Source organism: Podarcis muralis, chromosome 5 (assembly GCF_964188315.1).
Source record: "Podarcis muralis chromosome 5, rPodMur119.hap1.1, whole genome shotgun sequence".
NCBI classification, from domain to species: domain Eukaryota; kingdom Metazoa; phylum Chordata; class Lepidosauria; order Squamata; family Lacertidae; genus Podarcis; species Podarcis muralis.
Genome location: NC_135659.1, coordinates 85,454,743 through 85,467,819, shown reverse-complemented (window position 1 = coordinate 85,467,819; position 13,077 = coordinate 85,454,743). Strand labels below are relative to the sequence as shown.

Here is a 13,077-nt window from a genome sequence, read left to right as displayed (position 1 = left end):
ATTCACTGTAGACAATACTGAGCTAGATGTACAAATGGTCTGATTCTGAATAAGGCACTTTTCTATGTTTTGTAAATTCATGTTCTGTTGCATTCAACAGTTGTCCCAGTCTGGGCTAACAGGATATTCTGCATCCATATTTCTCTCCACTAGTTTTCCCCCCCTTAATATCTTCCACTTCACTTTCACCACCTTCATATTAAGGCTTGAGCATACTATTTCACTTCATGTTTTGGTTCTCGCTTTATTGTTTAGCTGCATGTGTACAAGCTACTATTATATAAGTTCAGCTTTATTAAAAATGCCTATTGCAATATTGTTTATTTTTCTCAGCTCCATAACTTGAACGTTTACAAGAAATGAAATCCCTCGATTTGAGTTCGGCAAAGGATGTACGTATGTGCTTACCTCTTGTGATGCCATTGGGATGCAGTGCACTTCCCAATAAGATGTTGAGAATGTCAATTCATACTCTTATTACTTGTTGGCAGCACCTTAGATATGGTGCTTCTGTTGATGTTCTGAACCTGTGTCTCTCAGAAAACTCGCATGCAATATTTCAAGCGATGTGGCAAAGAGCATTTTACTTCTAAACTTCTAAAAGGCATTTTAAAACACCGGTGTATGAAATGAAACATAAAAAGACAAGAGAAATGTCTGCTGATAACTTAGATTAGTCTTAATCAGACTTTAATAGACAGGGACAACAGATTCCAGTTCCAAAAAACTGGTCACCATTCTGAAAATTGCTATGCTCAGTGATGAATCAGGACACTGAAGTTAAAGAAAAATATACAAATATTTCATGTAGTTTATACATGTAAACTACATTATCTAAGATACCATCAAAATGAATCTTGACCAACTGATAGCATAGGACAAATCATCAACAGATATCAATTATATTCCAAAGATAATAATAATCACACACCAAAGGAGAGCTTCTTTTCTTCTGGATGTAACTATGAAATATAGCAACTTTCCAATATTATCTCTAAGATGTATATCTTTTGGTTGAAGGTTAAAAAATAACATCAAAGTCTTAATCCAGTCTTCGTTTCTTCTGTCAGCATCATTATTGTTGGCCAATTGTCAATGAAAGCCTCTTTGCTGGAGCAGTCTATCTCAAGCAGCACACATTTCAAATGTCCTTGGCTTTCTTTTATCAATGCTCTGACCGATAGGTGGGGAAAGTCTCTGTCCGATGGATCTTCAGTGGACTATCTTCTCCAAATCAGATCAGGGGGTGGAGGGGGGAAAATCAATATATCAGTCCAACTATCATACATGTTATGTCTAATACATGGGTGGGGAATATGGCGTTCCATTTGTTGTTGGACTCCAACTCCCATCAGCCCCAGACAGCAAGGCAAGTGATCAGGGATGATGGGAGCTAGAGGCCCACAGATAGCAGGACAGTTTATTATATGTATATAATAAAACACCTTTAAAAGCAGTAAAAATAACCAACATAAGGTAAACCCCAGCCTACCCTTTTCTCAGTCAATTGGGACTCAGGAAGAGCCTTGCCCTTTTTGCACAATGGAATTTTTGATGCTTTTCAGCATCAACGAATCCTAGTGTGTCCTTATTCCTGTTGACCAGGCCAGCTTCTCCTTCCTGCACCTGCTGCCATCTTGCATAAAGCATGTTCTCACTAGCAGAGAGCACGTGTTGCGGTTGGGGAGCAGGCCACCATCATGACTAGGCAAATTTGGGAACCCAAGTCGGAAAAGGGTTAATTGGGTCGCTGGGGAGTTTTTGGTGTTGCAAAATTGGAGGAGGGGTTTAGAGTCTATAAATTGAGGAGCTAGACTAGGGGACTTCCTCTTGGCCGTTTTGCATCGGATCACCCGCCCCCCTCCCTTTTATAGGGTGGTTCTTGGGTTCATTTGACCTTGCTATGCCTGTCATGGGGTCGTTCGCCTTTGAGCGGGGGCCTGGTAGGAATTTTGCCATTTGGCTGATTGGCTCTTGCATCTTGGTTTTTGCCTACTGCGTAGCAAATCGTCACAACTTGTAAGGTTGGCGGTTAGGCATTGGTTAAATTGGTGATTGGAGGGGTAAGGTGCCTATCCCTCCAAATGATGCGAATGGGAATTCCGTTAAAGGAATCCAGGGGCTTGCCATCCTTTCGTCCTTGTCCGTGAAGCCGGACTTGGGCCGGGCAAGACCCCAACGGAACATGAGGGTGAGAGGTGTTGGACTGCATTTACCCAGCCTCATTTCTCCCCAATACTTGTTTCCCACGCTGGCTTCCGGTGGTGTCCGGAAGTGCCAGCTCTGTCCTTGGGGGGCAAGGACAGATAGTCATAACCAATGCCTAAGCAACCACTCACATTTTCTGTATTTAAATAAAGTTGTGGCCAAAATTGTGCCAAAAACCTTAAACAAAAATTAACGTGTGCTGTGTGAATTTTTGGGGGGTGGCACTGCGGAACTCAACACGCAATTCCATTTCACACCTTGCCTTCCACTCCAGATTAGGCTTAGCTTTGCCCAGTTTTTTATCCCAAGAAATCTACCTAGCCCTGTTCATGCTTAGCTGAATGTGGCTCAATGACCGCTCCCCGCTTAAAACGGGGGGCGCCCTTTGCGTGGATGCGTGCAGCCCCTAGATCTGGAGCGGCTCCAACAGCATAGGCTTGGCTTTGTCTTCCCTCAGGTGAGATACCTGGAGGTCTCCGCCGCCTACCTCAGTCAGTTGTCCAATCCCACCTGGGGGAAGCATTGCCAAGGAGACCAGGCCAGGTGGGGGAGGGATTACCTGCCCACACAATAGAGGGAGGATCTTACCTGGGACTCCTCACTTGGCTCCAGAGCTTCTACCTAGCCCTGTTCATGCTTAGCTGAATGTGGCTCAAATAACTTCTGGTCTGAATACTCTCAAACTAGGTTTGGGATCCCTATTAGATTGAGTCCAATTTCCACTGATCTTTTAATTTTCTCCCACATTTTCGTATGTTCTTTTGCTGTTCCAAATACGTTGCCAAGAACTGACCCTCACACAGATCAAAACTTTATTATATTGCCCACTGCACATTCCAGATAAAAAACTCTTCTTCAAGCATAAAAGGAAGAGGAGAAATCCCTATGGTTTAATTATCACATACTGGGAATATTTTGATTCATTTTATGTGCTTAAACACTGGGATCAACCTTCAGGTATACATGGCTGAGCAAAGATGGGCATTTTCAAGACTCCTTCCTCCCTAGGTTCTCAGGATTAGGATTTAGAAACATGAAGCAGCCACAGGAACTTAAGCTGAAGATATGAGCACCCAACTTTCCAGATCCGGGCAATGAAATGCTATATTGAACATTAGTGAATGTACTTATCCTGGCCACTAGATGTCCCTCAGAGATCATAAGAAAACATATTTAACATGCTGTCCAATGATTAGATGCATATATATGCCCCCTCCACACACACACACACACACACACACACACACACACACACACATATCTGCCATGTTTAGCAGGGGAGGATAATTAAAAACTTTATTATAAAATTTCCTGTGATCATATGTGAGGAGATATGAGGTATAGTTTGCAGCACTTTTGCAAAATGTCCAGAATAACTATAGAAGTGGAGGGAAGTGGCTGTTCTTCTAACAATGATCCTGGCAAATATTTGGCCAATAGCCCAGAAAATATTGATGTGAAGGCTAGACAGTATGAGGCAAATATCACCCAAGGACTGATGGCATCCATCTGTCTTTTCAGTGGGGAAATGTCTTCTGATAAACTGATCACTGTTGGCTCACATATGGCCATGACACTACACTAGCAAACCTTAGGCTCATCTACTCCCTCTTTTTTCTTCATTTCTTCCTTTTGCCCTTTCCACTTGTCTCCTGAACCTCCTGGTTGACAGCAAACCAGAGTTTGCTCTTACAACCAAATTGGCAAACTGTAATTTGTGCTTGTCCTTCAACCTGAAACTGGAAACCATGGTTTGGCGGTGGCTTCCAACCCTGGTTTGGAGAGTGAGCACAAACCATAGTTTGACATGGGAAGACAGGAAGAGAATCAGAGCATGTGAGGGAAGGGGGAAGCATGCAAGCATATTCCTGGCATACCAAACCATCGTTTGGCGATACACGCGATATAGTACTTATTAATGAAAGAAGGCCTCAACTATTATTCCATCAGCTTCCTACCTTGCAAGCCAAAGAGCTGCCCAGTGCTGTGTTGCCGTGTGATGTGCTGCCAATAGGCACTGCGGGGCAAAGGGACCATGGTGCTAAGGGAAACAGCCCGGTCACTCATTTTCATCTGTAGCTGAAAGAAAAGGCAACGGACCTTGAGATAAACACATGGCGATATAATTCAATCATGAAAATGTTGCATTAAAACCTAGCTCAAGCTTGTAGAAACTTTAGCTTGGAGATGTGTTACTGCAAAAGGAGCATTTTGCAAAATATGACTTGCCACTATTTTGTGATACTTCCATTTTTCCCAAGTAAAGGTGCTGCCCAACTATGAATTTCAAGACTCTTTTTTTTTTAACCTCTCTTATGCACAAACACAGGTGGCGCTGTGGCTTAAACCACAGAGCCGAGGACTTGCCAATCAAAAAGTCGGCGGTTCGAATCCCCGCGACGGGGTGAGCTCCCGTTCCTCTGTCCCTGCTGCTGCCAACCTAGCAGTTCGAAAGCACATCAAAGTGCAAGTAGATAAATAGGTACCGCTCCGGCAGGAAGGTAAACGGCATTTCCATGTGCTGTACTGGTTCGCCACAAGTGGCTTAGTCATGCTGGCCACATGACCCGGAAGCTGGATGCCGGCTCCCTCGGCCAGTAAAGCGAGATGAGCGCCGCAACCCCAGAGTCGGCCACAACTGGACCTAATGGTCAGGGGTCCCTTTACCTTTACCTTATGCACAAACATGGCTACCATTGCTTTTTATGTGACTTAAGATAGATAGATAGATAGATAGATAGATAGAGAGAGAGAGAGGAGGAGGAGGTTTTGGGCCACTTTCCGATCCTCCTCAGCAAACTTTACTTTTTATATTTGCTTTCTCTTCTCTAATCCCCTGCTTCCAGGGCAATAATAATATACCTGCCCTAAGGGCTTAATGTGCTCCATACCATGCATTTAAAGTGTTTTCAATGTGCATTTAAACTACATATCTCTCCCCCCCACAAAGAATCTGGGGATCTGTAGCTTCCCCATTATAACTCTGCAATTCTCAGCACCCTTAACAAACTACAGTTCCCAGGATTCTTTAGGAGAGGGGCAACTGGTTTAAATGTGCACTGAATGTGCTTTAAATGTATAGTGTAGATCTGCCCTTAGATAAAAGGGTATCTGGAGAAAGGCATCTTCTTTACAAGTACAGTTCATGCTCCCGTCAAAAGGATGGGATCCACGCAACGCTTTGTCATTTTTAGTAATTTAGTACCACTGGGAGGGGAACGGAAGCTATAACAAAGGACAGTTTTGAATCTTTACATTTCCCTTTTGCGATTTAACTCTTGGTCAGTTATGATATTCGGCTATATTGATTTAAGTCTCATATTTAACTTCTAATTTCTTCAAAGTTCAGACAAAGACTAAAAGTGTGTGGGGGTGTGTGGAATTAATATGAAATCAACTAGTTATCTTTAAACACCCACACCAATCTAACGAACACTGAACATACAATAGAGGCTTCCGCCCACAGCATGTTAAATAAATATGGTCCCTCAAGTAATGCTTCAACAGAACTTGTAATGTTATCCTACATTCCAGTGTCATGGAAACAACTCGGAATCTATTTTTGGAATTGCAGAACTCTGTCAAACATTGCACCAAAAAAAACCACACACACACACACACACACACACACACACACAACCCACCCCATTTCTCAAAGCAGAACCCTCATGATTTTGATTTCACTGTTAACTCCTATTCAGTGAAAATGGGAGTGATCATTTTTATTCGCAGAGAACATAAAACTTGCTAGAAGAGAACAGCTAGAGAAAAACAATTAGAAGGGGGGGAGCTCAAAAGAAAAGATTTTCATATATGCAATGTAATTTGTATACTGCTTATTTTATATAAACCTCCAAGCGGTTTATATAAAATATTCATTAAAATAATCAATGAAGTCAGAAATTAAAAATACGTAGGTCTAAACCATTTCAAAGCATAAATAGAATTGGCAGTTGCAAATATACATTATATATTAAAAAATACATATTAAAATGCATGCTGACTTGATGTATATGGGTAGGTTTGCCGAAGCAAAAATGCTTTTAGTAGGAACCTGTTTAATGTCAAGGGGCAGGGAGTTCCTAGGTGAGACTCTCCTTCCTTGGATGTTTTCAAGGGTGGGCTGGAAGGCCATCTCTCATAGATGCTTGAGCCAAAAGTCCTGAATTGCAGGGGGTTGGACTAGATAGATCGTGGGGTCCCTTCCAACTCCATAATTCTATAAAAGGTGCTCCCAGTTATTTTATTTATACAAATATTTATATACCACTATGTCATTTTTTAAAGAAAGAAAAATCAAAGTGGTTTACAGCAATAAAACATAATACCATGCAATAAAAAATATATATGAAAAATGTTAAAAGCGGACATCAGTTAACCATTATGGAAGGAAATAGTCTTAACTGCCTGCACAGACCAGGTAGAATAGAAAGGTTTTCAGCAGGCATTTAAAAGTTAGCACAGATTGCACCTGCTGAATCTCTGTGAACAGATTATTCCACAGGACTGGACTGATGACACTAAAATCTCAGTGTCTTGTTTTCAAATGCTTTGCAGGGGGTCAGACTAGATGACCTGGGGGTGTCCCTTCCAACATGAGTCTTGCTGATATGGGAAGGACCAAAGATGCTCCTGCAGGTGATCTCAATGATCAAGCTGGGATATAAGGGTTCAGACTATCCCTTGGAAATAAGTTGTTTAGGGCTTTGCAAATCGAAATTGGGTAGCAGCTTTCTCTAGAAATATAATTTTAATATTAACTTTGTGAGTGACAGGCACCATCTTAGAAAAGGCTTTCCTTTTCCTCTGTCATGCATGAGGGAATACTTGATCTATTGTGACATTTGCTTGATGCTTGCGTGCATCAACTTTCTTTGGAAGCACAGGCTTGTTCCTATGCAAATTATGCCAGTTGAAGCAATATTGCTCAAACAAAACTCATACGATTCATCATAAGATTTATTTAAGATGGTCAGAGCCCTGAAGCTGATAGGTAATAGAAATAAGAACATAAACACTACTGGGTCTTACCAAAGTACTATTTAGTCTAGCATCTGATACTAAATATGGATGATGATGTTGTTGTTGTTACTTATACCCCATCCATCCGGCTGGGTTGCCCCAGCCACTCTAGGCAGCTAAAGTATTGAAAGGGGTCAGAGATTCATATAGATCACATGGAACATGGGCTATACATGTGAAGATACAGAAGATGTCATTCTCATATACCCTTTTTAACTTGCATTTCAAGAATGCATCAGGAGCTTAAAGATAAAGGTAAATGGACCCCTGACCACTAAGTCCAGTCGTGACCGACTCTGGGGTTGCGGCGCTCATCTCGCTTTACTGGCCGAGGGAGCCGGCGTACAACTTCCGGGTCATGGTCATGTGGCCAGCATGACTAAGCCGCTTCTGGCGAACCAGAGCAGTGCACGGAAACGGCGTTTACCTTCCCACCGGAGCGGTACCTATTTATCTACTTGCACTTTGACGTGCTTTCGAACTGCTAGGTTGGCAGGAGCAGGGACCTGAGCAACGGGAGGTCACCCCATCACGGGGATTTGAACCACCGACCTTCTGATCGGCAAGTCCTAGGCTCTGTGGTTTAACCTTAGAAGTAGAGTTATAGCAAGAAGTATGAGGAGCAGGTATTTTACATTTCATGCAAAGGCTGAAGCCCACTACCCTACCGCATTTTGATATGCCATACATTACTCTTGTCGGGCTACAAGACTTAGATCAGTTGTAGCAACTTAGACAACATGCTCACTTCTTAGAAAGAAACAAAATCCATAAACCAATCTGCAAATCTGGTGCAGAGCCATTTCTTATCAGCTAGTTAATTGAAAAGCAGCCATAGTTACAGACTTGTCCGATAACCCCATGCATGAAGAAATGAAGAAATTGAATGAGTTAACAAGGAGGAGAGGCAGACAACCCCACACTCAAATCTGTTTGCAATCTGAAAATCACAATCTGAACTCATGCTTAGGAAGGTGGCCTATGGATTTTATGTCATTACCGCTGACTGCTAGAGGATGACAGGCAGGGCCAGTAAGCATACCATTGAGTTTTTCACACTCTGTAATAAGTGGTCGTGTTGTTCTGCTATGGTCAGAGCTGCCGAGTGAACCTTCTGATAGATTGCCTCCCCATCTCTCGTCTGAAAGATGAATAGCCCTTCCCCTGTGTCACACATCCTGCCAGAAAGAGAACAGAGTAGGGTCACATGTGAGCAGACTGATTTATTAGCATGCATCTGTAGTAGTGCCTGCACAGAAATGTAACAGCATGAGGAGATAACAGCAGCTGATTGCCATGGAGGGCCAGGCATTACTGTTTGGCAGAAGGAGGAGGTTGCCTTAGGTGGCAGATGCGGGGCATGGCAGCAAGCCAACAGAACTATGGGTGCCACGTGGCCTGCCCTGAATCCAGAAGAGCCTTGCTGGGTGGAGTGGAGCTGCTACATTAGTTTGCTGGCTGGTGGATTGCTGTTACTTACTGGGAAGCAGAGTGTTAGAGGCAAGATGGTGGAGCAAACACACTGGCGGGGGGGGGGGGCAGATTGACTGTGTTTGCCTCACGCCAACCTCCCCACCACCTTCCCCTCTCCCTCCCAGTAAGAAACAACAACCAGGAAGCTAGTTCAACCCCACCCAATAAGCCACTTCTTCCTGCACTCCTAGGCTAGCCTGCTACCCTCAAGTGTGGTGCAGGACAACTGCTCTGTCATGAGGGCTGAAGGAAGAGTCAAGTGTCAGCCCATTTGGTTTCTGAACATCCAGTTGAAGTGGGGCATCTTGTCCTTTGCCTCAGACAACAAAATGTCTTGTTAATATGTGTTAAGTCAGGAAGCAAATATTTGCATATATGAGTGCATATTCATAAGCATGCAACTAATATAGAAGTTTAGATACCAAACTTCACAGCAGCTTCAATGGCTTGGCAGACAGAATTTATTTTATTTCTTTCTTTCTTAGATTTATATAAGAATAAAAGCCTTACGAAAACATTCAGTGGAAAGGAGGACACAAAAGCAGAATAGCTCCCTTTCTTTCACTTTTAATTTTTATTTGGAAGATGATCATCACACGTTCTGAAATTTCATCTATACTTGTGGCAGAAGTTATCAAATGCAATTGGTTCCACATTGAGCCAAAGTATCAGTCTTCTCATTGTGGATAAAACGACAATCTACTCATTCAAGTTAAAATATATACGAAGGATCTAAGGCATGCGATTTGCATACAAGGGAATGATGTTGCTGCTCAGTTTTCTGTGTGGAGGTTTTCTGTTGTTACCCCCATGCCCCAATTAAACCATTGTTTAGTATGCTGCTGGCATTCAGCTCTAGTCAATATATGTATCTATGGTGGTGGCTCCACTTTTGCCCAAGGCCTGAACCCCAAGTCAAATTGGGTGTATTCAGAGGCATACGGATCTTGGTTGAGTGGGTTTCAAACAGCCTCAGATTGCTAAAAGTCAAGTTCAGCTCTGGGGCCATTTAAATAGGGATGGGGTAGTTCCCATAATTCTTTGGGGGAAGTCATGGCTATTTAAAGTGCCAGCATAGTGCTTTAAATAAATGTATGGTGTGCCCAGAATTCCCGAGTCTGAAGAACTTGTGGAGCCCTGTGGCAAAGCATTCACTCACCTCCCAGCTTCGAATGTAAACCATGTGGAGTCCCGCCCGTATCGTCGGAGGGCACTTAAAGGCCAAGAGACGAGCTTTACTCTTGGATTCTGGATGTCCCAAAGACAGATATTTTCAAACGTTATCTGCAAGGTACATTCCCCATGCACATCTAAATTAGGGGATGGCATCAAATACACATTGAATCTCTCTGGGAGAAAAACAAAAGATTTAGACTAAAATCCTTGCAGAATCAAAAACATCATGACAGACATTGTACAATCATATCATAACAGCATTTCTCAATGTCCAAAGAATTCTGCAGTTCTTCTTCTCATAACAGTCCTACAAAACAAGAGAGCAATTGGGAAATTCCACAAATGGGGGGAAGGGGAGTTCAGAAATAAATCCACCGCCTCTGCCATCAGAATTGAAGGATGATAGTCTGAATCAGTACACATGTAAGCTCATCACACAATGCAGGACCCTAGAAAATTAGGATTCTACAGTGTTCAAGGCGGATGCACTAAAAGAAGTTCATGGGAGGCAGAGAAAAGCTTCTCCCCCTATGTGGAACTTTCCCAATTTTTATAATGCTGGAATAAGACTACATTCTGCACATCAGAACGTTCAGTGTAGCTTTCTACCCAAGATGGAAGACCACTCACAGAAAGTGACACCCACAGTTCTCTTAGTAAAGTCTAGAATTCTACCAACTCATACTGCCAGCACTTCGTTCTGCATGGTGTGTAGAAAAGATCTCATCTGTAGCATTTCCCTGCCTCAGTGTTGAGACGATGCGTAACAAGGAACAGTATTCAGTCTTTAAAAAAATTGACTTTTCAGGGACTTAGGAACTAGACAGCCACTGACTGCAGACTTGGTTTCACATCCTTATGAAAGGACTATGGGAAGATGAATTTGCTATGGGACTAAGAGCAAACTCAACTCTTTGAGAATCAGTTGTTATCTGTCCAAAATGGCACCACCATATTACCAGGGAGATGTGTGGGGGGTTTTTTTTTGGGGGGGGACAACTCCAATCACAGCCCAGTGAGGCCTGAGCTCTGTGGGCACAGAATGGGGGATAAATATTAGGGAATGAGAATATGAGGGGCAGGATGCAATGGAATGGCATTTCCAGGAACAGGGAATGTATGGTTCATTGGAAACTTCAATGCAAGCATTCCGCACTATTATCCTTAGTTTGATCTTTGCTCTGTCACTTTGACAATCTGCAGGAAAGGGAAGTGATTGACTGTGCGAAAGCCTGCTACCAGTTTTAAAGGAGTTGACTGCAAAGCTGTTTGATATAGGCAGGCACGTAGCAAAATCTGTGCGATTTTAGGTTGCTGCCAAGCTTGATGGCTGCAGAATCGGTGCAAAGGACATCACACGTGGGCATGTTGGAGGCAGATCTTGTATGTGTGCCTCTCTCCTCCCCATCCATACTTTGAACACTGATATCTTTAAACCAACCAATAAATACAAATGTGCCAAGGGTGAAAAAAGCTCAGGTCCAGGGATTGAATGCATCCTCTAGGCCTTTTGACATGGCCTTCAAGACTCTTCATATGACATGGCTCTTCCTCAGACTGCTCTCCTTAGCCCAAGCTCAATCCCATGGGTAGGCAAACTAAGGCCCGGGGGCCGGATCCGGCCCAATCGCCTTCTAAATCCGGCCTGTGGACGGCCTGGGAATCAGCGTGTTTTTACATGAGTAGAATGTGTCCTTTTATTTAAAATACATCTCTGGGTTATTTATGGGGCATATGAATTCGTTATTTTTTCCAAAATAAAGTCTGGCCCCCCACAAGGTCTGAGGGACAGTGGACTGGCCCCCTGCTGAAAACGTTTGCTGACCCCTGCTCTATTCCCTTCTCCAATATCTTGAACTGGGGTGGTGCTTCTTATATGTTGCCCTGCAAGGACCCTTGAATTTTCTCTGGCTGGCACATAACCTACTATACAAAAGTAGGAGTCACAGCCTTTGCACCTCCCATTTTTCTTCCTCTGGCACCACTTCTGACTGGCATGCACCCACCTCCCCCAACATTTCCCCTGCTTCAGAGGCAGGCTTTTGACCCTAGAATGATTCGGTCAAACATAGAACAACATATGAAATGACATATGAAATTCAAAGCAGGCTTAGCACTGTGCAGCAAAACATTTTGGTTTCCTCTTTGTATCACAGCTGAGGTTCAATTTTTTAAATTGTTTTTAAATCCCAACTGTGTTACTGAGTTGTTGGAAGCTGAAACGCTTTAACTTTGGTCAATGCAATATATCCGCATCTATAAATAGGGTAACATTGGGAGCAGCAGCAACCGTGGAGCACAAAACACGATCGCATGGAAGAATGTCACACTCTGTTGCACTGGTCCACAGTATTTATGGATTTCATGAGCACATTGCAGAGGCAGCCTAAACGTTTCTATTTGTAGTTGTGTAAAAAAAAGAAAAGAAAAAGTATTTACATACCACTTTGTTCCCTCTCTACACCGGAAGCCAATAGGTCAGGTTCTCCAAGGCTAATATCATTAATCTGAGTCCCCAGGCACTCCACCTGCAAGACTTTACACCATTCATCCGCTTCAAGCTCTGCATATAAACGACCAAAAATCTGCATGTTGATGTGGTATGTAACATTTATAACGTTTACGGCTTGCTGCGACAGTTACAGCTACTACAGCTAATGACAACCGCCCATGCCACTAAACCTACCTGATTCACAAGCAAACGTCCTGGATGTGTCATCATTAAAATATATCCCTACAGCGTGCTTCCTTGTGCCCTTTGGCAAGCGCAATATATTCTTCACATGATTAAGTTCCGTAACCTGGAGTAAAAAGAAGAAGAAGAAGAATGGAGGGGGAGGGGAATAAAATAAGACAGCAACTTGCAGCTCTCATTAAGATCTCTGTACAAAGAGGTTTGTACGGAGGAGGCTTGTGTAACTTGTGACTCAGTGCACTGAACACAACTCACCAGGCATGTATGACAGGGACTTGTAAGTTTCTGTATTTGTTTCCTGCTCAAGATGGCAAAAGCAAGATGGCTTGTTAAGGACCTGGGAGGCTACTTTATGTGGCTAGATTGACTGCATTTGGCTTGCTGGGTCAGGCGTTCTTCAGGTTGGGTGAAGGCAAGGAGAAATGGGAATACAATGTGTTAATCTGTGCATTCACAATGAATAAAAAGGATGCATCTGACCAGGGCCATCTTACCCATAGGTG

At 43.1% G+C, this 13,077-nt stretch overlaps 1 protein-coding gene across 2 annotated transcripts in view; it reads right to left on the bottom strand.

The window, feature by feature from the left end:
• Window positions 1-664: 664 nt before the first annotated feature.
• DOK5 (docking protein 5) overlaps window positions 665-13,077 on the bottom strand; it is a 60,296-nt gene continuing 47,883 nt past the window's right edge. The window contains exons 3-8 of one of the 2 annotated variants that reach the window (XM_028735241.2): window positions 12,566-12,680; window positions 12,323-12,442; window positions 9,863-10,013; window positions 8,273-8,408; window positions 4,167-4,287; window positions 665-1,224 (exon numbers count right to left, since the gene is read on the bottom strand). In XM_028735241.2, the coding sequence (XP_028591074.2) occupies window positions 1,166-1,224; window positions 4,167-4,287; window positions 8,273-8,408; window positions 9,863-10,013; window positions 12,323-12,442; window positions 12,566-12,680 (702 nt within the window). In that variant the 3' untranslated portion in view covers window positions 665-1,165. Of the gene's footprint in view, window positions 1,225-4,166; window positions 4,288-8,272; window positions 8,409-9,862; window positions 10,053-12,322; window positions 12,443-12,565; window positions 12,681-13,077 lie in introns of both variants that reach the window. The other variant, XM_028735240.2, reaches the window with a different exon arrangement.